The 20,514-nt window shown below is 40.0% G+C and overlaps 1 protein-coding gene across 4 annotated transcripts in view; it reads right to left on the bottom strand.

Moving 5' to 3' along the window:
- CSMD1 (CUB and Sushi multiple domains 1) overlaps positions 1-20,514 on the bottom strand; it is a 956,661-nt gene that overhangs the window by 13,476 nt on the left and 922,671 nt on the right. For 3 of the 4 annotated variants that reach the window (XM_081856635.1, XM_081856637.1, XM_081856638.1), the window contains 6 exons: positions 17,626-17,699; positions 16,133-16,244; positions 14,052-14,231; positions 10,177-10,221; positions 2,437-2,598; positions 1,200-1,312 (listed from right to left, as the gene is read on the bottom strand). In XM_081856635.1, coding sequence (XP_081712761.1) covers positions 1,200-1,312; positions 2,437-2,598; positions 10,177-10,221; positions 14,052-14,231; positions 16,133-16,244; positions 17,626-17,699 — 686 coding nt within the window. The remainder of the gene's footprint in view (positions 1-1,199; positions 1,313-2,436; positions 2,599-10,176; positions 10,222-14,051; positions 14,232-16,132; positions 16,245-17,625; positions 17,700-20,514) is intronic. The other variant, XM_081856636.1, reaches the window with a different exon arrangement.

Below are 20,514 nucleotides of genomic sequence, written 5' to 3'. Positions count from 1 at the left end.
ACATTGTGCAGAATGGATCTCACATGCAGAATGCAATGGTTGTGCACTTAAGGGGCAAGATGATCATTCAGGTATCCTAGTCTCACGCTCCATAGGACTTTATACCTCAAAACCAATGCCATGAATTTCACCTGGTATCTAATTGGCAGCCGTTTAATCAGGACCCTGGTGTGAGGAGGAGAGAGACAATTTAATCCACGGCCAGCTGCTGCAGTCCGAATTTGGAATGGGTCCCCCTCAGCTGCAGTTTACATTGGCAAAAGAGGCTCTATTTAGAAGAATGCACATACACGCTCAGACATGCATGTATAGTTTTGCTGAAATGCTGCTTTCGGAAAATTGTATGAAGTGTTAGGTCACAAGAGTGGCATGTCAAGAAACTCTTCTCTACCCATTACCACTTGCTTCCTCTTGGTATCATGGTTTTTGGTGCTGGATCCTTACACAGACAAAGGAAAAGGAAAAGGAGGAACAACATGTCTTGCCTAGCAATGACTCTCTGCATCAAAGAGGAGGACAGAGAGGAGATGGGCACAATGATGAAGCTGTCTTCTCATTTTGCACCCTCCTTTCACACATCAGTGTGTGCAGAGAGAAAGCTTCCTCATCGTCCCTCTTCCTTCTCTCATATACATATCTGGTTAGCAATCTGGGCTCCTGAAATGTTTACAGTGAATGGGAAAGCACACCTTGGTTACTGGATCCAACCTCAAAACACAACATTTCTTAACCGGGAAGAACAACGGATACATTGTTAATACACTCTAGGAAATTGCAGTTCTGCAATTTCATAGCTTTCCTTCCAACAATAATCTTCAGTGAAGATTATAATTACTTTTGAAAAATGAGAAACTTCTGCCTTCAAATTAGGACCTCCATAAGTAAGGAAACCACGTAATGAAATTAATATTCTGTTCCAGTATTTTAAAATATCCCAAAGTCCATGAGACAGTTGGCCCAGCAAAATCTTCCATCTTAGTTGTTCTGTGTCTCATTCTTTGGGAACAAGGCAATGTTAAATGCAATAAAGCAGATGTGTGCAAAAAATACTTCTCTTAAGGAGTCAAGGGAGTAATGATGGGTTTTATACATTTCAAAATGCATACCACCACAAATGTAAAAATATACGAGAGAGAAGAGATATTCTACTAGGTGGGGACAACATTTGAGTCACATAAACATCTTCTGTGTTTACTTACATAGCCATCTAAGGCCCATTTGTCATTTTCAAACTTGCTTGCAGAACCCTCTCTAGGATTTTTAATTTGATAGACTTTCAAAAGCAAATGGGCTTCCTCTTTCTTGTAAACGCCTGCAAAGAAAATTATACAAAGTGCATTTTAAAACATGTTCACTCTGTGTATTTTTAGATATTAATCTTTTCTGTAGATGATGTAAAATATTTAGCTAGCTTAAACTTCATTTACATAAAAAACTACGTAATTAGATATTACTGCATTTAAATAAATGGTGTAATGTATTCCTACAAACCAGCTTTTAAAGCAATGGTTCACCTCTGAACCAGTTTTTAAAAGTCATACTCAGATTATCATATATTAGCGCCATCAACTGAGATATGAACAAGCATTTTGGCCTAGCATGCCGCCCCTTCACGTGAGCAATGAAAAGGCAAACCAACCAGGAAACCTTCCATTAACAACACTTTTTCCTCTCTCCCTTTAAACACGCACCTGTTGCAAACAAAGCAGTATGGCCATTCCAAAGCTTTTGTAGACACAAATGTTATTTAACATGTCATCATGTATAACTTCGCTGTTAGCATATTGAGGACAAATAATGATGTCTGGAGGGGGCCATATTGACCCTCAGTTGGTAACTAATGTAAGTTCAATGTGTGCATTAACTTGCAAATGTGCACAGAGCTTTTAAGAGTCTGTTTGATTTATTTATTTTTTATGTTTCAATTGCTAGACCTGATCATAAAACCATGCTACGGAAAAGACTATGTTTTGAATTAGAAGTAACTACGAGATAGATTTTGTTTATCAAAATAATTTGTGGGAGTAAGATATATAGAGGTTTATTTTTACAAAGCATTGGCATGGAAAAACTTAGCAAAATGGCACAAACTTTGCATGTAAAGAAATATTATTATATTTACATCAGCAACAAAATGTTAATGTTCCCTAAGTGCCAGGTATCAAAGGGGAAGTGTGGTGACTACAGGATGGGATTTCTTCTGCAGGTTAATAGAGGTAGCAAACAATAATAATTTTAATTGAAACCTATTTCTTTCATCAGATTCAGCTGCAAGCAACCAGATCATTTCTAAGTGTCGTGTCACAATATAAGGCTTTCTAGTAGTATAAATAGATCTCTTCTTCTACCTTACACATGCTACATGTAAATCGAAACAGGTAGGAACATGTCTCCGAAACCTTGATTGCAGCTTCAAAATGGAATTTCAAACCTCACCTGATAGCTTGAGCTGTGTGCTAGATGCTTCAATGAATGTAGCATTCACTTTACTGCTTGTAGCATTGAACCAGTCAACGGTTAGAGTTGCAGGTTGTCTTTTCCCTTGATGCTCATAAAAACCTTTCCACAATGAATTTATAAAAAATACATCTGAAGGAACTGGAGAAAAGATGAACAAAGAAGTAAATCACTACAACAAAATGCAAGCAGATGTGTCTCTCTACTTCTTTGTGTATTCATTATTTAGTTCACTATTAGAGGGTCCACACATTGTTTCAAAACCTTTGTTGTATTGAAATATTTATAGTATCAATGATAAGAGAGTATATGAACTTATGGTGAATCTTTATGCATAGTGACATCTTCCTGCTGCAGTTGAAGTCCAAAGCAAATTGCTTTGGATCTCTCACTTCAGCTTCTCCAGAAATACATGAGAGAAAACATATCCTCTTTATTACCAATGGATTTATGATCAGTTGGTCGTAATGCAAGTTGTATTACTAAGAGAAACATTCCTTACTGTCCTTTAGAACAAATTCAAGGCAGTTTGAGTGTACTCTTGACGGAAGTTATACATGCCTAAGTGTCTCATTGACTTCAGTTAGATGAACGCATGAAAAACTAGGCAGAGATTTGCAGCTGAAACTTGCAGATTTCTATATTGCTTTCTCAGTCCCCCACCCCCTAATTCCCATATTTTTTTGTGAAGATGTAAGATACATGGAGCTCCATTCTGCATGTTCAAAGACTGACAATTGCCATGTGTGTCATTATGCCATTTCCTTCATTTTCTAGTACAGCAGATGAAAATACCATACATCCTATGTCAATGACATAGTAGTTTGTAATATACTTGTCCATGCAAAACTCTCCCTGTTTGACATAGAGACAGATTAAGAGGCGCACAACCATTTCAGCTGCACTGGCTGCAGAGCCTCAAGGGGCACCCCAAATATGATATAGAATGGAGGGCGAGCGTTAGTGAGGTGCCAAATTTTGGTGTTGCACAGGGCGCCTCTGAAATTTGAGACTGCAAGGTCTGCCACTCTTGGATTTCACATTGTAAGTGCATGGAAGTGATCCACCCCAAACTTCATCTCATGGAGGTGATGAAAGGATATTTACTAATCTTGTACACCTCTTGAACACCTTATTTCCTCCCAGGTTTTGATGGGGTTTTTCGGATGGGTCATCCACCAGCATGCCCCCCCCCCGAACGCCCCTGTTTGCCCCTACTGAAGGCAGAGCTCCAAAATTAGTTGGCCCAAGCACTTGGAATGCCATGTGGGTTGGGAAGGGGGATTCAACATCTGTTTCCTCCCAGCCCCTTTAGTTCTAAGCTCTTTTTCCAGCCTTCAAGATGATGATCTGGTGTTTCTTTTGCCGCTGGGAACGTCCTCCCAGGGGCAACAGAATTGCAGCATTTATGGCTTTTTACTTAAATATCTGCATTTCTTAATGTACAATTTTGTTACTTTTTTGGGAGCCAAAAATTGTGCTAGGCTATTCAGAATGTCTGAAAGTCAGAGTATAAACGAATTTCGATCTGCACTCCAGTCTGGGAGGTGTGTATCAGGTCAGCTCATATAAGAATTAATAAAGATGGAATTTCTCAAGCATCCCTACTGAAGCGCTAGGTGTCATTTGGCAATGAACTACTGAGATGCTTCAGATGCTACTTGCCTTTACCAGTAAGTTTCCTACGGAAGTTTTACTGTTTGCTGTTTGACAAGCCTGAGGGATTAGTGATGAATCATTGCTTATTAGTCAGCTTCTGTTTCCCATGGGAGGGGTTTTAATTACCGGCTTCCTTTAATTGTTTATTTTATTTCTTATCTAGCAAAATAGCAACATTTCATTATAAGGGGGGAGGGAATGAGAGGAAACCAGCAATTAACTCACACATGAACAAAAGCTGACTTATTAAGAGGCAATACACCACTAATCCCCTCAAGCTGTGCTGAACAGGAATCAATAAAAGGGACAGAAAGAGGAAACCACTAATTACAGTTGTAGGAGAACCTTTGCTGAACAGGATTCATTTTTGAAGGAAAACATTGTGGAATGATCTTCAGGAACAGCACAGCTGTGTAACAAAGCACCACATTAAATGCACTTTGTACCATCATTTTATTACCATTTGAAGTTGACTGCATTAAAAACATTGCCTCAGCAGCATTAAAAAATCTCGTATGGAAGTTACTGAGGTATAAAATAAAGCTACAGAAATTGGTGTGAAATATTCTAAGGATTCTGAGGTAAGCTCCACATGTTAAATTTTCCCTGTGCCCAAGCACACTTAGAACTGCATTAGGAAAACTGCAGGGGATAACCCACACTAGCAATGTGACAAAATTATGCGAATAGTGGCTCTCCACCAGACAATGTCATCATACACAAGTCCAAACTGAGGAAAGACAAGCTCCCTATTGTACACATGTACATTTCCCAACTTAAGGAAACTTTGCTATTCTTGTTTCAATTGTAAAAAACAACAACAAAAACATGGCATAGGAACTGAGCATCTAGCAGAGCAAAACACACGTCTGGTGTGTTATATGGGACCTGATAGGTCAGAAGCTAAGTTAGGAAAATTTATTTATTTTATTTATTCCTATTCATTCCTTCATAAGGAGAGCTGAGCAGTGGGATAAAATACTAGGAAGACTCTAAAATGTAAACAACAAAAGCAGTAAAATTCACAGCAGCCCAAATCATTAGAAGGGCCTGAAAGCCTGACATCAAACAGCAATCTAGGTCCTATAAGTAAAATGAAGTAGCTCTTCCACTCATCACAGTAGAAGGAGGGGTAAGTTTGCAGGGTTTCTCCATCAGCGGAGCTGAGAGACCAGAAACTTTTCTCTTTCTCTCCTTGAGGTTTCACCAGCTGGTCATTTCAGTAAGTTTGCAGCTAAGAGCTAGCGTTAAGACTGGGACCATATTATTATTATTTGGCTGAAGAACAGGGGGGGAAATAGACAAATAAAAGACAGCTGTTCCCTGGTTGCTCTGATACACTTGCATGGGAAGAAAGAACAGCCTGCTGGATCAGGCGATTGACACATCTAATCCAGCAACCTCATCATCACAGAGTGGCCAACCAGATGCCTGCTGGAAGCTCGGTTTATGTGCAACTGTGATTTCTGCACTTGCAATTCCCAACAGCTGGGAAATCTTGTTACAAAGTTTCATACGGTCACTATTTGAATAAAACATACAAATTCGGGTTTCACAATTAAAGAGGATTTGGTGATCTTGTGCAATAAAACTGCTTCAGATCAGACGTTTTTGTGGTAAGGAAAGTGATGAGAAAATGCACTGGAAAGTGTGGGATAGCAATTTCCCGATGTAAAGTCATATAACCTCCCTCAAGCAAATCAGAACGGGCACTCAATAAACAACCAATATTGTACAACCTCCCCGTAAAGTTTGTGCAAGCATATCCCAATGTAACAATTAAATTGTGCACAAGAGGTAGGGGGTGGGGAAGAAATTAGATTTTGCTCGCATTTGGAAGAGGAACTACCTAATTTGCACTTTGTGAACAAAAACACTGCTATCCTTCAAAATTCACATTTCTGTGAATTTTGTGGTGCAGTTCTCCAACCAATGTGTAGAAAAAGTGATATATGCACACTTTTCACCAATACACCAGTGGCGATTACATATGAAAAGCCACATTATGTTAGGGAAAGTTACCTGCAAAAATGTGTATTAATCAAAAGTGTTTACAATAATGTGTTTATTACATAAAAATTCTCACTAAAGTGCTGATGAACTTTTGTGAGGGGTTTAAAAAAACGACTCATTTGCTAATTGCTTCAGAAATGTGGAGAACTAAAATTAAAGATTCAAAAATGAGAAAGTAAGAGGAACCAAAATCCCTATCAGGGCATCCTAAGCAAGGTAAAAATAAAATAAAACATCTATTATTCCATTCAAAGAATGTGTATGGGCATCAAGTATGGAGGGGTCATGGGGCCAGACACCTTTTAAGAAAGGTCTGAAGAGGAGATTCTCTGCATATTCAGATTGTTGCACTTAGATCTTTCAGATACTTTGGATCTTTCTACAGGAGCACTAGGGTGGGATGGGGACAGAAGAGGCAGAGCAGTCATACACAGCCCTGTCTCCAAGCCATAGAAATTCTAGGAATGCGCGAGCAAAGCTAGGATCTGGTAGATGATCCTTATTCATCATTTTGCAGTATAACAGAGATAAAAGCAAAACTTCCAGGAAAACAGGGATATCAACAAATTATATATCAAAAATTGATTGTGCACTGTACAGTGATACCTCGGGTTAAGTACTTAATTTGTTCCGGAGGTCCGTTCTTAACCTGAAGCATCACTTTAGCTAATGGGGCTTCCAGCTGCCTCCATACCGCCGGAGCATGATTTCTGTTCTCATCCTGAAGCAAAGTTCTTAACCTGAGGTACTATTTCTGGGTTAGCGGAGTCTGTAACCTGAAGTGTATGTAACCTGAAGTGTATGTAACCCGAGGTACCACTGTATCTCAAAATCAGCTCATAAATACCTCAGATGACAAAAGCGTTGACTTTGAGACATAGGAAACACACTTTGCATGTAAGACTGTTTAAATAAATACATGCTGCACATTCAACATTAGAGACACACTGCAGAGACTGCAAGACTGTGACACAAACCGAGAAACGACGACTTGCACGGTTGTTCCCTACCCTACTCATTTGACTAAATTTATGCAGTGAGAAAAAGATTCAACTACAGTAGTGTGGTAGTTAATAACTATTAATGAGTGCACAATGAATTACTCCACAACAAATTTGCTCAGATAGAAGTTTAAAATCTTATACAACTTGGTATAGTAGAAAGGAGATTCATACGTTCAATGAGGGCACAATTGAGCCAACATGATGGAGTGGCACAAGTTATTCCCTTCCTTCACTCAGGATCTCCCCTCCACCACTTCAGTGTGAACTGAGACCTTTGTATGGACAACCAGGTTGAACAAGGTGTCAATGCAAAGGAGCACTTATGAGTACAGTTTGCACTGCAAAGCATCTGCACAGCAGAAAGAAAAGACTGAGAGCTACTCTTCTACTATGTTGTTGAAGCTTGGCCCCCAGCTGAATGTATGAACTGCAGCAGAGAAAAGTAGAACCATATATATATATTTGCTTTTCAGGTAGTCTGGTCATTAGTAGAAGGCAGTGCCTAATTCTTATATGCACTCATTTCCTACGGTGATGGTCTAATGAACTCTGCAGAACTGGTGTATCTCCATGGTTATTGCACAAACACACTTGAGCAGAGCCAAGCACTTCTCTCCCTAGGAACCAGTGTAAATTTCACTTAATGTGCTGCAAGTTATGTTTTGGGGAAATCAGGTGAACTGAGCTCGATGATGGGCTGGATCTAAACAATTTTGAGCAAAAGGAAAACAATTGCTGCTAACACGCTTGCATACAAGAGTTCACACAGTGTCAGAATAGGGAGGCTATGTTGCTTCCTTTTGCGCAAGCAGAACAACACCTTGGGATTTTATTTCATTTGCGGTGTCCTAGCACAAGGTGCTAGGGACGCGGGTGGCACTGTGGGTTAAACCACAGAGCCTAGAACTTGCCGATCAGAAGGTCGGCAGTTCGAATCCCCGTGACTGGGTGAGCTCCCGTTGCTCAGTCCCTGCTCCTGCCAACCTAGAAGTTTGAAAGCACGTCAAAGTGCAAGTAGATAAATAGGTACCGCTCCGGTGGGAAGGTAAACGGTGTTTCCGTGCGCTGCTCTGGCTCGCCAGAAGCGGCTTAGTCATGCTGGCCACATGACCCGGAAGCTGTATGCCGGCTCCCTCGGCCAATAAAGCGAGATGAGCGCCACAACCCCAGAGTCAGTCACGACTGGACCTAATGGTCAGGGGTCCCTTTACCTTTTACCTTTAGCACAAGGTGCATAACGAAAGTCACACAAATTGAATACATTTTCTGCACATAGAATGGATCCAAGTTTATGTCAGCAATAACTATCTTAATGAAACTGCTCACGGGGGGTGGTGGTATTTAATAGGTGGTTTTTGTTGTTTTCAGCATAAAAAGGGTGGCACAGCCAATCACAACTTCTAATGTGAACTACCTATATATTACATGTGTCTGCAAACATGTTATACAATGTATGGAGTCGCCCCAAGTCTGTGTTACACGGAACTAGTCTGAGGACGTGCCACTTTCTTCTTCCTCCATTTAGGAGACAGGTAAAGTGTCAACTCTACTATCTGCTTTGAAAAGTGGTTTACCCATTGCAATTGTAACAAAATGTGCCGACAAGTGCTGTGAGTTTAACATTTACTCATATAAAGTTATGCAACTTTAAGCAGATTTAGGCAAAAGTTTAAACTTCATTTCCAAATCTAAATTTTAGAATACATTTTTTTATTATTGTGAACTTGAACATTCATAAGATGAAAATGAAATAGATTTTACCTGAAATCTCAGTATAATGCAATTCTACTTTCATTATAAGGCTCTCCATTATAGTGCACTGTCTGATATAAAGCAACTTTATCTAGCGCCTTGTGTTTAATATGTAAAATTACTCTTTTGGTATTGGCCTAGTTCTCACTGAAACAAGAATGTATGGGTTGTACTACCTCAGATTGCAGGTGGAGATGCATATGATTGAGGGTATAAGTGTATTTTAGGAATGCTTGGGAATTATTATTATTGGGGGGGGGGAGGGGAGTAATCTTAATCCCAAAGACAACACAACTGACCTGGAGCCCTTAAATGCACTTGTGAATGAGAATGCCGAAATCTACTCTTCTCTTACTTAGGGCCCATGTTCCATGGCCTACCTTTTAAAAACTGGTTCTACATACTTGGAATGACCACGAAGAGTAGCAGTTGTTGAATGCCTTGAATATCAGTCTGAAAATACCTACAAGGGGATTTGATGTACTATCCCTCTTCTGAACTTGATAGGGGTGAGGGGTGGGGAGATACCTGCCCCTATGCACCTTTCCATGAAAACATTTCCCGCCCCCCCATACAGTGTCAGAGGAGGGATGACATGTCATCACAGCCTGTCATCCCAAGGACTTTTGAGGCCCTTTTGCAAGCCATGTTGGCATCTGCTGTGCTTTCTAGCCATGTCAAGTGGCTAGAACATGTTAAATAATGGAGGGAGGGTGGTGAAAAGCCAACTCTTGGACCACCTGGTAAAGGTAAGAATTTTTTTAAATACCATACGTAGATGGAATGGATCAGTCTTCATATTGGCCATGTGTGAAATTGACACGAAACAAATTTAGTGCATTTGTGTCCATTCTCTCCACACAGGAAACTATAATGGAGCATTTGAATCCTTCATTTTCTATGTGGATACATTTTTTTCTTACGGAGTGGTATTCAGTCATATGAACCCCGACCTGTAGCCTATAGTAGTATAACCCAGACCCTGATTTACTGTCTCCATGAAAGCTAAGCCATACAAACATCTTCGATTATGCCACATAAGAGGACATTGTATTAAAGGCTATATATATATATACACGCACAGAGAGAGAGAGAGACAGAGAGAGAGTTGTGTCATGACCAATTTCGGACAGCAATTTTTATATGCCAGTACTTTTGTGAAATTGTTTCGTTTTGTCATTTGTAATGAAATGATTCATTTGAAAGTTACAAAGAATTTTGCTGTATGAGAAACACTGAACTAGAGAGCGATTTAATGTATTTAGTTCTAAAACTGTTCTCGTATACAAACCTGGAGTTTTAGTTATTGTTTCATTAACTTCTCTCACTCCTTTACCTACAAGTAAAAAGACAAATTATCATTTTTATGAACATACTGAGTTATGTATAGAATGTTGATACATCATTCTTGATTGAGGCAATTGTGTGTTCTCCAATACGCCTACCATTTATAGCAGAAGTAAAATCTATATTACATATCCAAGCAGTTATAATTCTACACACTCATCAGAGAGGGGGGGAAAGAATGAGATGGAAATCTCCAGGGAGTCCATTTGTATTGTGGCAAGCTTGCTGATTGCAGAAATAATTACTGCACTCATTTCTAAAAAATGATTAGTTTTATATCAGCTACAGTGTTGTAAAAGAGAGCCTTATATTGGTGACAAAGATGTTGCACCTGTATGTCCATCATTATTATTACATATATACATACTTGTAACCTACAATTAAATTATACTGAACTAATTGTATAATACCCCAGGAACTGCCAAGACAATGACAATGCTTCATAATACATGTCAGCTGCGGTGGATAAATCTTTGGCATGTGTGCTATATTACAGAGTGGTACTTAAGTGTGCACTGCAATGCATACATGGCCACCAGGTATTGGGGTGATGTTGCCACTAATCTACTAATAACACAATCCTAGGCATAATCACTCTGAAGTAGGTCCCATTGTACCCAAGTGGGCTTACACCCTACTAAGTGTGTTGCAGATTCCAGCCCAAGACTAGAATGGAGAGAGGGGCAAGGGGCAGTTCAATAGAGGGAAGCAGGCAGATCTGCAAGCCTGATTCTGTTCCCTAGGCAGATCCTAGGCTTTCATCCTTCTCTCCAGAAATAACACAGACACCTGCTGCCTTTGATACTTGTGACACCCATAGTTTGCCTAATTGTTTTAGGATTGTTCAGCAGAAAGCTTGAATTCTGAAATGCATCTCAGATTGTTCCATCAGAATCTATTAATTTATTGAAATATCTGCTGTGTAAGAATGCTGTCTGAGAAATTAAATCTTATAGGGGCTTTTGTTCAGGTTGGTTTTAGGCACATTGTTAAATGGCAAGGAGCAGAGCTCATTCTCAAACAAGTGGAATTAGGTAATGTTACAGGGTTGAAGACCCATGGGCAAATTTTGACCAGGGTGTCACAAAATCTATCTTTTTGTTGTACTGCTAATTCTTACTAGAATGAGACATGCAGATTGTTTATAAAGGAAACATGTAGATTTATACAAAAACATTGTTTTTCATATAAATGAAAAACAAAAAAATACATATTTATTTGATCCAGTATTCTTGCAGGACCCATCAATCATTTCATAATTTGACATCTTTAGTACTATATATACATTAAACACTAAAAGACAACACATGAAAAACTGTAAGACTGTGACATAGACTGAGATTAAGGGAAGCTTAGTTGCAACACCCCCCACCCCCACCCCATTCAAGCCCAACCTAGCTATGTTTGATATATAGGAGAGTGCTACTTACTTGTCATTCTTCCTTGAGAGGGTGGGGACACACCATGTAATTCATAAGATGGTCACGCAGAGTGTCCATCTGACCTGACAGGAAACTATAGCAAGTAGCGTCAAGAGTTGTGGAGACCTTCCTCCAACCAAGTCTGAGAGACAGGTCGGGCTATATCATGCCAGAGGGAGGCTAAATCATATAGAGTTCAGCTTCTCCTCATTTCTAAGGGCAAGTCCCATTTTTAAGACTGCTGCACAAAGACAAGGCAACACACATTTGTTGCATTATGAGAAATTCCTGAAGAAGTATAAGCACACACTGACTCATAAGAGGCTACCCTTCAAGAGATACAGCAGGAGCCAAGATGCCATGTTTAACCTCCAACTGAACCCTAAATCAGAAACACTGTGAAGCACAAATGATTTTGGAAGATAAAAACACAGAAAGCTGAGGGCAAAATAAACATCACATGCAATTGTATGAAACTTTTTCCCAATATCTGCTTGTTTTACATGGCCTTTGTCTACTATTGATGATAAAGGACTAAAGAGTAGTGGTTACGCCATATTTAATCCACTGGAAGGGTCAGGGGACATGAGGTAATTCAATCAGAAATCACTGCAGCCTTTCAGCCTTTTTTAAAATAATAATAATAAAATCAATATGCCACCAGTTGCATGGAGAGAAATGCTCTCACCACCCACATCATAATGATTGGAAGGAGAAAACACATAGATACATATTGCACAAAACAACAAATATTTTCCGTTAGAAACTTGGAACAAATCCCTGCCCAAGGACAAGCAAGATTCTTGTCTGCTGCAGGCAGACTCCTTTCAAGTAAAGGTATGGCAAATCTGTATCTTGGGTTGCATTTCCACTTGTACAGTTGTAAAGCCCCCTTCAATTTTTCTAATACTGTAGTACTTTTAACTGAAAAGTTCTATACACAAGAAGTCAATGAAGATTGGTTTGTCTGGGATCTTCAGTGAGCAATGCCCCATGGACTAGGTCAGGGACAAAACAATTCTCTGGAGACTTAAAAAAACCCAGCCTTTAGGGATCTGAGATTAATGTCCAAGAGTGACAAAAAGAAGAGAAACACTTTCAATATTCATACGTATTTCGGCTGTTTTAAGAAAGGTCGTCCCTTGTCAAAAGAAATCATAACTCAGGGCAATTCAGCTCAGCATACAGCCTCTAAATGAGATATCTAGCAGATTTTTAGCACTGCCCCACTGCGTGCAGTGGATATGGATGTTTTAACACATTTCAAGGGAATGTCAGGATGAATATCAGGGGTTGTCACTGTTTCCTATAGGAAAGCACAATCTGAAAGAAAGTCTAGACTTGATTTTAAGACTTGATTCTGCCTCATGGATAATGGGGGAGTAAGCAGGGGTGTGTTTGTAGGTATTGATAAGGTCGCAAATTCCATCCTGGCCACTCAATTACATGGTAGAAATGCTCACTGGCACTTTGAAGGTTGATGTGTGGTTGAAGTTGAGAAGTGGCTACTGGATATCACCAAGGTGCCTCTATGTGTTTTGTGCCTGTAGCACAGGACTGCTGCTCCAGTGGCGAGCCTGCAACTCCTCCAAGGAAATCTTAGGTTCAGAGCAGTTCAGAACATATGACTGGCTCATTGGAAGCCATGAGGCTAGTTAAAGCAGGGACACACAGTGTATCTATTTTTGTGTATGAAAGACACCTGGAAATTGTCTCCATCATGATTACAAGAACATACAATTTCAGCATGGTCAGCTACTGCAGATGTTCTGCTAAAGTAACAAGGCATAAGGAGATACAGCAGCTCATGCAGGGGAAGAAGTAAATCTGCATCACCAGTACTATGAGCTTTACAAGCTGTGTCTTCCATGGGTGCATTCCCGGAGACACTGCAGGTAAGGGTTCCAGGGTTGACAAAGCCCTGAGGTGAGGGTCAGTGGAGGGGACTGGCAATGTGAGCTGCTGCTGGTTTGCTGGCCACTGGTCCATCTGCTTCTATTCCCACCGCCCACCCCCAAGAGAAGGAAATAATAAGGTTCGCAGCTAAGTGCTTTAAGCAGCCCCAGCAGCCTGATAGGCTCTCAACAACTCTTGTAACTGCTTGCCAGAGTTTCCCAAAAGGTAGCCCAGCCCATTCAAGAAGCTGAACACCTACACACATGACTTGTGGGGCAAAGAAGAAACATATACACTCTTCAGTCTTGAAAATGGCACATCGCTCTCACGGGTTCATTGCTACTTTTATCGTTCTATACATAGGAAAGGGATACTAATGCAATATTTTCAAACATAGCAGGCCTGATTCACATCACAGCGCACATTTTTTATTATTATGCATGAGCTTGGACTAGTTAGCAAGTAGAAACTAACTGAACCATTATTTTCATTAGTAACTTACTTTTACAAACCGGTGACTTTCCTGTCCATTTCATATCTGGCTTACACGTTCGGTGTTCTGATCCACCGGCAAGGAAAAATCCTGGCTGACATGTATACACCAAAGTGTAGCCTAAGGTAGGCAGATCAATTGCTTTCACATCCACATTTGCGGGTGTCTCTGGCTGCCTGCAAGCATGAGCTGAAAGTTTGAAAAATATATATATATCAGCAAAGTATATATCCAAATCCAGAAAAATGAAATGAACATGTTGTTACTGTAAGTAAAAATGTAGTCAACTTCTATGTTATGAATAGCTTGGCATGTTTTTTCTGTGTTGCAGCTGAACATGTTTTTGACAAAGAAGCAATGTGAAGGAGAAATGTAAAAAAAGTTGGACTCGAAGGTATTCAGAACACCTTCTTTCCCGACACATGGAAGATTATTAGGAAGGTAAGAGAGAAAAAGAAAAGGAAAGCTAAACCATACGTCATTGCAAATTAGGCTGTGATCAGTACTATGAATTACTGAGCTGTCTGCTTCACTTCCATTTCAGTGACTCAAAGAACCTTGAAAATTACACAGTGATTTCTGTGCTAAATAAATTCATTATAAACCTCTGCAAAATAAAGGTTCCATAGAAAGGTTTTTACTATGCTACACTGGTTGTACAAGCCACTGTAAGTATACTTCTCTTCTTCTTTGTGCTCTGCTCATTCACAGCATCTCAAAGTTAATTTGAAATAAGATAAGAACCTAAGGTCAGTCTTGCTTCACATCAATGTACTTTACTGAATATGTTCTCTGATGTCTTCTTTTTTGTCTTCTAGCTGTCATAAAAAAATCTAAATATATTAATCTTCAAGCATTTCATGCAGAGCCTGGGACATCTGCCTGACACTTAATCACACTTTGACTATAGGGCTAGGGATGGAGGATGCCCCTTTCTGAGGCCAAGAGCCACAGTCACGTCAGCACTGAATTTCTTGGAATGGAACAGAATGACAGGGGGTGAAGCAATACTGAAAAGCCAGATTGCAATTGTGCATGCAATCACATTCCTGCTTTTTTGCAATGCTTTTTCCATGTGCAGCTATGTTTTGTTAATGGGGGACAGGAAATCATGAGAAAACTAAACTAAGGAAAGAAATGCATGCACCTGTCTGATAAAAATGTTTGTCTGTGGTGTGTTTACACACACACACACACACACACACACACACAGAGAGAGAGAGAGAGAGAGAGAGAGAGAAATTAAGAATTCCTAATGTATTGGTTGCACTTCAGAAACAAGTGTGGGTAATTCAGAACTCCAAAATCCAGGAAGAAAAGCAACTGAGTGTAATTTTTGAAGAACCCAGTCCTTCTCTAAAACAAGACTTCCTTCCCACTTCCACACATCTAAGGGTATATGATAATTATGGCATAGTTGTTGTTTAGTTGTTTAGTCATGTCTGATTCTTCGTGACCCCATAGACCAGAGCACGCCAGGCACTCCTGTCTTCCACTGCCTCCCACAGCTTGATCAAACTCATGTTCGTAGCTTCAAGAACACTGTCCAACCATCTCGTCCTCTGTCGTCCCCTTCTCCTTGTGCCCTCCATCTTTCCCAACATCAGGGTCTTTTCCAGGGAGTCTTCTCTTCTCATGAAGTGGCCAAAGTATTGGAGCCTCAGCTTCACGATCTGTCCTTCCAGTGAGCACTCAGGGCTGATTTCCTTAAGAATGGATAGGTTTGATCTTCTTACAGTCCATGAGACTCTTAAGAGTCTCCTCCAGCACCATAACTCAAAAGCATCAATTCTGCAGCGATCAGCCTTCTTTATGGTCCAGCTCTCACTTGTCCAGAAATCTCCCGTCACATAAGAGGACATGTACATGTTAGCAAATGCAACATGTACACAAGCCCTGAGCTAGAATGTTCCACAGTTGCCTGGATCACCAAGCAAATATTGCTTCTGGGTAGTGACCTTGTGTCAGGTATTGAAAGTGAAGTTTTTATTTTACCATCCTGTTTTTTCTTCTTCATCATCATCATCATCATCATCAACATTTTCTTTAAAAAAGATACATAACTGAAGTAGTTAACATTTGTTACTTACAAATGCATTCGGGCTGTATGCCACTCCAAGTCAGATTTGCAAGACAAGTGCGTGTAGTTGACCCCTGCACGTGATAACCCTTCCTACATCTGAAAAAGACTCTGCTCCCAACCTAAAGAATTAAAAAGAAAATTTAAAAGGAGAAATAACAATAGAACACATAATATTCATCTCTCTGCCACAACACGAAATAACACTTTGGACATTTCCCTTCTTTTCCTTTTCCAATCAAGTCAATGAATACAGCGAGTTTCCATGGAGAAGAACACCAAATGCTTGGCACACATTACCTCTCTCCCCATTTTGTCTGTGTTTCGTGAAAACAGCTTGGTCCTGCGTGAACTGACATATGTGACAAACACGATGACTATATTCCTCAATGTGAATATTCTTTTTGTTTTGTTTTAAAAGATAAATTCTACTTTTTTGCTTTAAGGGCTGCTAAGTATGTCAGCTTATCCTACTCTCCAACTATAGCTTTAACTAATTTATGTGAAAGAGTTAGAAAGCTTTCCTTCAAGACTGATTGACTCAGGAGAAGAAACCCTGGCAGAGAAAGTTGTCCTTTCCCCATATAGATAGAGCCCATGGTAAATCACCCAACAGTCAAAGTTGCAAACATGTCGTTTTCAATTGACCAGTAACTGTATATGTGAGTTTGTGCATTCAATATTCAGTTTTGCACTAGTAAGAAAATAATACAGCAAACCATTTCACTCAGGAGAAAAATGGGGTAAGAGGAGAAGATAGATAATTGCCCAATCTTTATCATTTAAGGACTGGTTATGGTTTTGCAAAGGATGAGGAAATTGGAGTCAAACCTCCACAACAGACACGTTGACTTACTGACTTCTTACTGACCTTTACAGTTCACACTGTGGTAGAATTTCACTTGAAACAGTTATAAATATGCAAAATGTTAAGTCAGCTGTGGTGCTTATGTACTTTTGAAACTATTTGTCAATTGCTCTCAAGACAGACCCTCAGGTTACTGCCTTGTGCCTAATTGAGAGATTATATGGAGAGCACACAATCAAGCAGTACATTGACCAATATGCATGATAATTTCTGTTTCAGTATTTGTGCTGGAGATTCATCACAATTCACCAATTAAATGAAATCACTTGGCAAACTATCTGTTGCCCCCCCCCCCAAAAAGATCAAAAATGTTAATTGAGCACCAGCCATTCTGACCATGCTCATATTATTCTTATCGCTAAAATAAACACTGGGTATCCTCCCCCCCCCCTTTTACTTAAAAATGCTTATGTTATAATCATTGTGAGAAGGTTTCAATGTTTAAAGCTGTTCAGTGAAATCAACAGGAAGGTTCTCTTGAAAATGCTGGAAGAAGACATTTTAAAATGCATGGGCTTTTAAAAGCTGGAAACAACTCGGCACAAAACCCTAGGTTTCTAGCAGACCAAGATCGGTGCTCCTGAAGCACCATGTGCAAACAGGTACTCTAAATGTAACAGCACCAAAAAAATTACCTCATAGCCTCTAGAACTATTCTGTATTCCATAATGGGGTGTACCAGGATCCGGGCAACTGTTGTGAGCAGGATCTGCAATTGAAAACAGAAGTGAGTAGGGAATTCATAAGGAGCCTGTTATGCAGGAATACGTTATTTAAGTCTCCCAGAGCACCTAACATACAATCAGTAAAAAAAAAACTTACATTCTACAATATATAACACAAAAGGGAACAAAGTTTTTAGCCCCATTGAAATGTAGTTCTGGAGGTATCACTTGATTTTCTGTAAAGGGTTACCTTTTCTCTTTAGGAGTGAATGGCAAAGTGCTAAACTTAGGACAGTGGGAGTCCACTCCTTGCATAGTGTTTTTGTGTGTAAGGGAACGCAAAGTCTACTTGCCGTACTCAAGCCTGTCATGCACAATGTCCACCATAATGATAGGCATTTTGCTAAGTTGTAGTAATTTCCAATGCACAGTATTTGTAACTTTATAATCCAGAAAAAAATAGGATCTGCTACTTCCTATTTCTAGCCGGATTTTAAATTTCAATCCTAGGCAGCCACTTTAATCATGTTGTCAGTGGAATATATAATGGACTTATTTACAAAGCAAATCTTACAGGCTTCAGAACTCAGACAGATTAGAGCGTAACACATGACTTATATATAAAAAGTGTACTTCAGCAATCAAGGGACTTTTAACTTCATCAGCAGTTTGACTGTGCATCTGCTAATGGGAAAATGAAACAATATCCCATCAAAGGAAAAAAAATCTAGTGTGTGTGTAGGAACTGACTTACAGCTGCAGTGGCTGAATAAAAGTAGCAAGGAAAAATTAGACAGTGTCACCTTTGGGGAAGTGTTGTTTACAAAGGATCATTGTTACTCTAAAAACATCTCGGCTCAGATTATGAAATTCAAAATTGGCTTTACTACCTCAGCATCCCATGTCCCTGGGATGATAAATGTTCAAACATGGTTTTGTGGTACAGTGCTGCCTACTAAAAGCAAATTACACACACATACAGAAATATGATGCAGTGTAAAAAAAATAAATCCTGAACTGTACCATCTTGTGGGCTCCTCCAGAATGGTGCCCCCAGCAAAGCTCTACAGGCAATAATTCCACCTATTGAAAAATTGCTTTCTTTTTTAACTACTAGTAACTGGCTGGTGTGCTTCCAGCAGCCACTGAAGGCAAGCTTTAGCAAATTGCCAGTGGCCTCAGCAGGCAACTGTAGTGGAAAGGTTTCAAGCACCAGGAAGTGACGTTGAAGGCTGAGGTAGGGAAAACCTGTGTCAGCTCCATGCGAGCATCAAATGTCCACACTAAGGCCAATCCTTCTGCCCACCCCTGTGTCCTGGTGCTTGAACAAAAAGAAGGGAACTCTGCCTCTTCTTTCAGTTGCCACAGAGTGATTTGCAAGCTGGTTCCCTTGGTGGACTCCCTCACTGGCTTTGACTGTGCTACTTTAATACAAGATACTCATTAACTCTCTAAACATCAAATGAAACCATGAAGTGTTAATACTGTTTCCCTTTCTTTTTAAAAACCTTTATGGTCTCAGTGATGTGCTAGTGAAGTTAAGAGCTCTACAGGAGATTAACATGGCTGCTAAAGCAGCCTTAAGGGTTGCAGCTGCTCAGGTGGAGAGGAAGAAAAATAAGATTCTTTTAACCACGCAAAACTATTTCAAAAGGGGAAAAGATCAGTCGCAGAGTGGAATTATTACTTTAAATGGATGGTGCTCCATCGCCAGGATTTCCTTTAACCCGAGAGCACTGGATCAGTTTAGCACCACCAACATAAAAATCAAACTCTACCCGTAGGGACAAGGTCACCTAACTGTACAGGACTGAGTTACTTGTCATTAATGCGGCATTATTTGTGAGATGGAGAAGGCAGTGGAATTGCTCTGTCTTATTGTGAAAGCTGACTGACTTTTACCCTTGCCAGGTGGGCAGACAAGAGAAGATGCGGGAGGCTGAGAAAATCCCAGCCTGGGAAATTACAGAGATGAAGAAAAACGATGGATGAAAAATGCCTGAAAGCAAAATTCTATGCTCTCGGATAAAAGGGGCTGTTTGGGAGAGGAGGGGAAAAAGGAGTAAGCAATGTGAGAACTGAGCACAGTCCCCAGAAGAGAATATATTGTCCCAGAAAGGAAATTATAAAAGTTATCCTAGCATAAATGCTGAATGAATCAAGGAATCTGGAGTAAGGAAAAAGTAAATGGAAAATAAAACAGGGGGCTAGATTCAACTAAATAATTGCACAATGAGTCCCATTCTGTGGTTTTGTGTCAGGCAGCTTATTGGACAATGCATTAGAACAATTCCTTAAGCTGATCTTAATTAGAATGATTCCTTCTGTCTGCCTAGGAAGCACTTGATTTTTAAATATGAAGGCAATTGATATAGCTTCAGCAAAGCAAAAACCTCCCACAAAAATCCCATGCATCCCCACTGGGGTGAATCCTGACATCAATAGGGTATACAGTGGATGCTCGGGCTGCGAACGTGATCCGTGCGGGAGGCATGTTCGCAACACACAGCGCTGCGTCTGCGCACACACAGGTTGCGATTCGGCGCTTCTGCACATGCACAAAGCGCGATTTAGTGCTTCTGAACATGTGCCGAAACCTGGAAGTAACCTGTTCCGGTACTTCCAGGTTTGGCGCGGGGCACAACCCAAAAATGCTAACCTGAAGCATCTGTTACCTGAGGTATGACTGTACAGGTAATCTGCATTTGAATCATGTTGCCCTGATTCTTCAAAATGTGGAAAGTCTGCACTAAGTATCTCAACGGATCAGATGCATTTGATCTTATAAACTGCAGATTTATATGCCATTTTCTAAGCTTCAGCAAATCTTTATGAACACAAAGCTTTTTCCTGATTAAA

This window comes from Podarcis erhardii (assembly GCF_964252035.2).
Source record: "Podarcis erhardii genome assembly, chromosome: 3".
In the NCBI taxonomy this organism is placed as follows: domain Eukaryota; kingdom Metazoa; phylum Chordata; class Lepidosauria; order Squamata; family Lacertidae; genus Podarcis; species Podarcis erhardii.
Note: the sequence above shows the minus strand (reverse complement) of the source record. Positions and strands in the feature narration are given on the sequence as shown.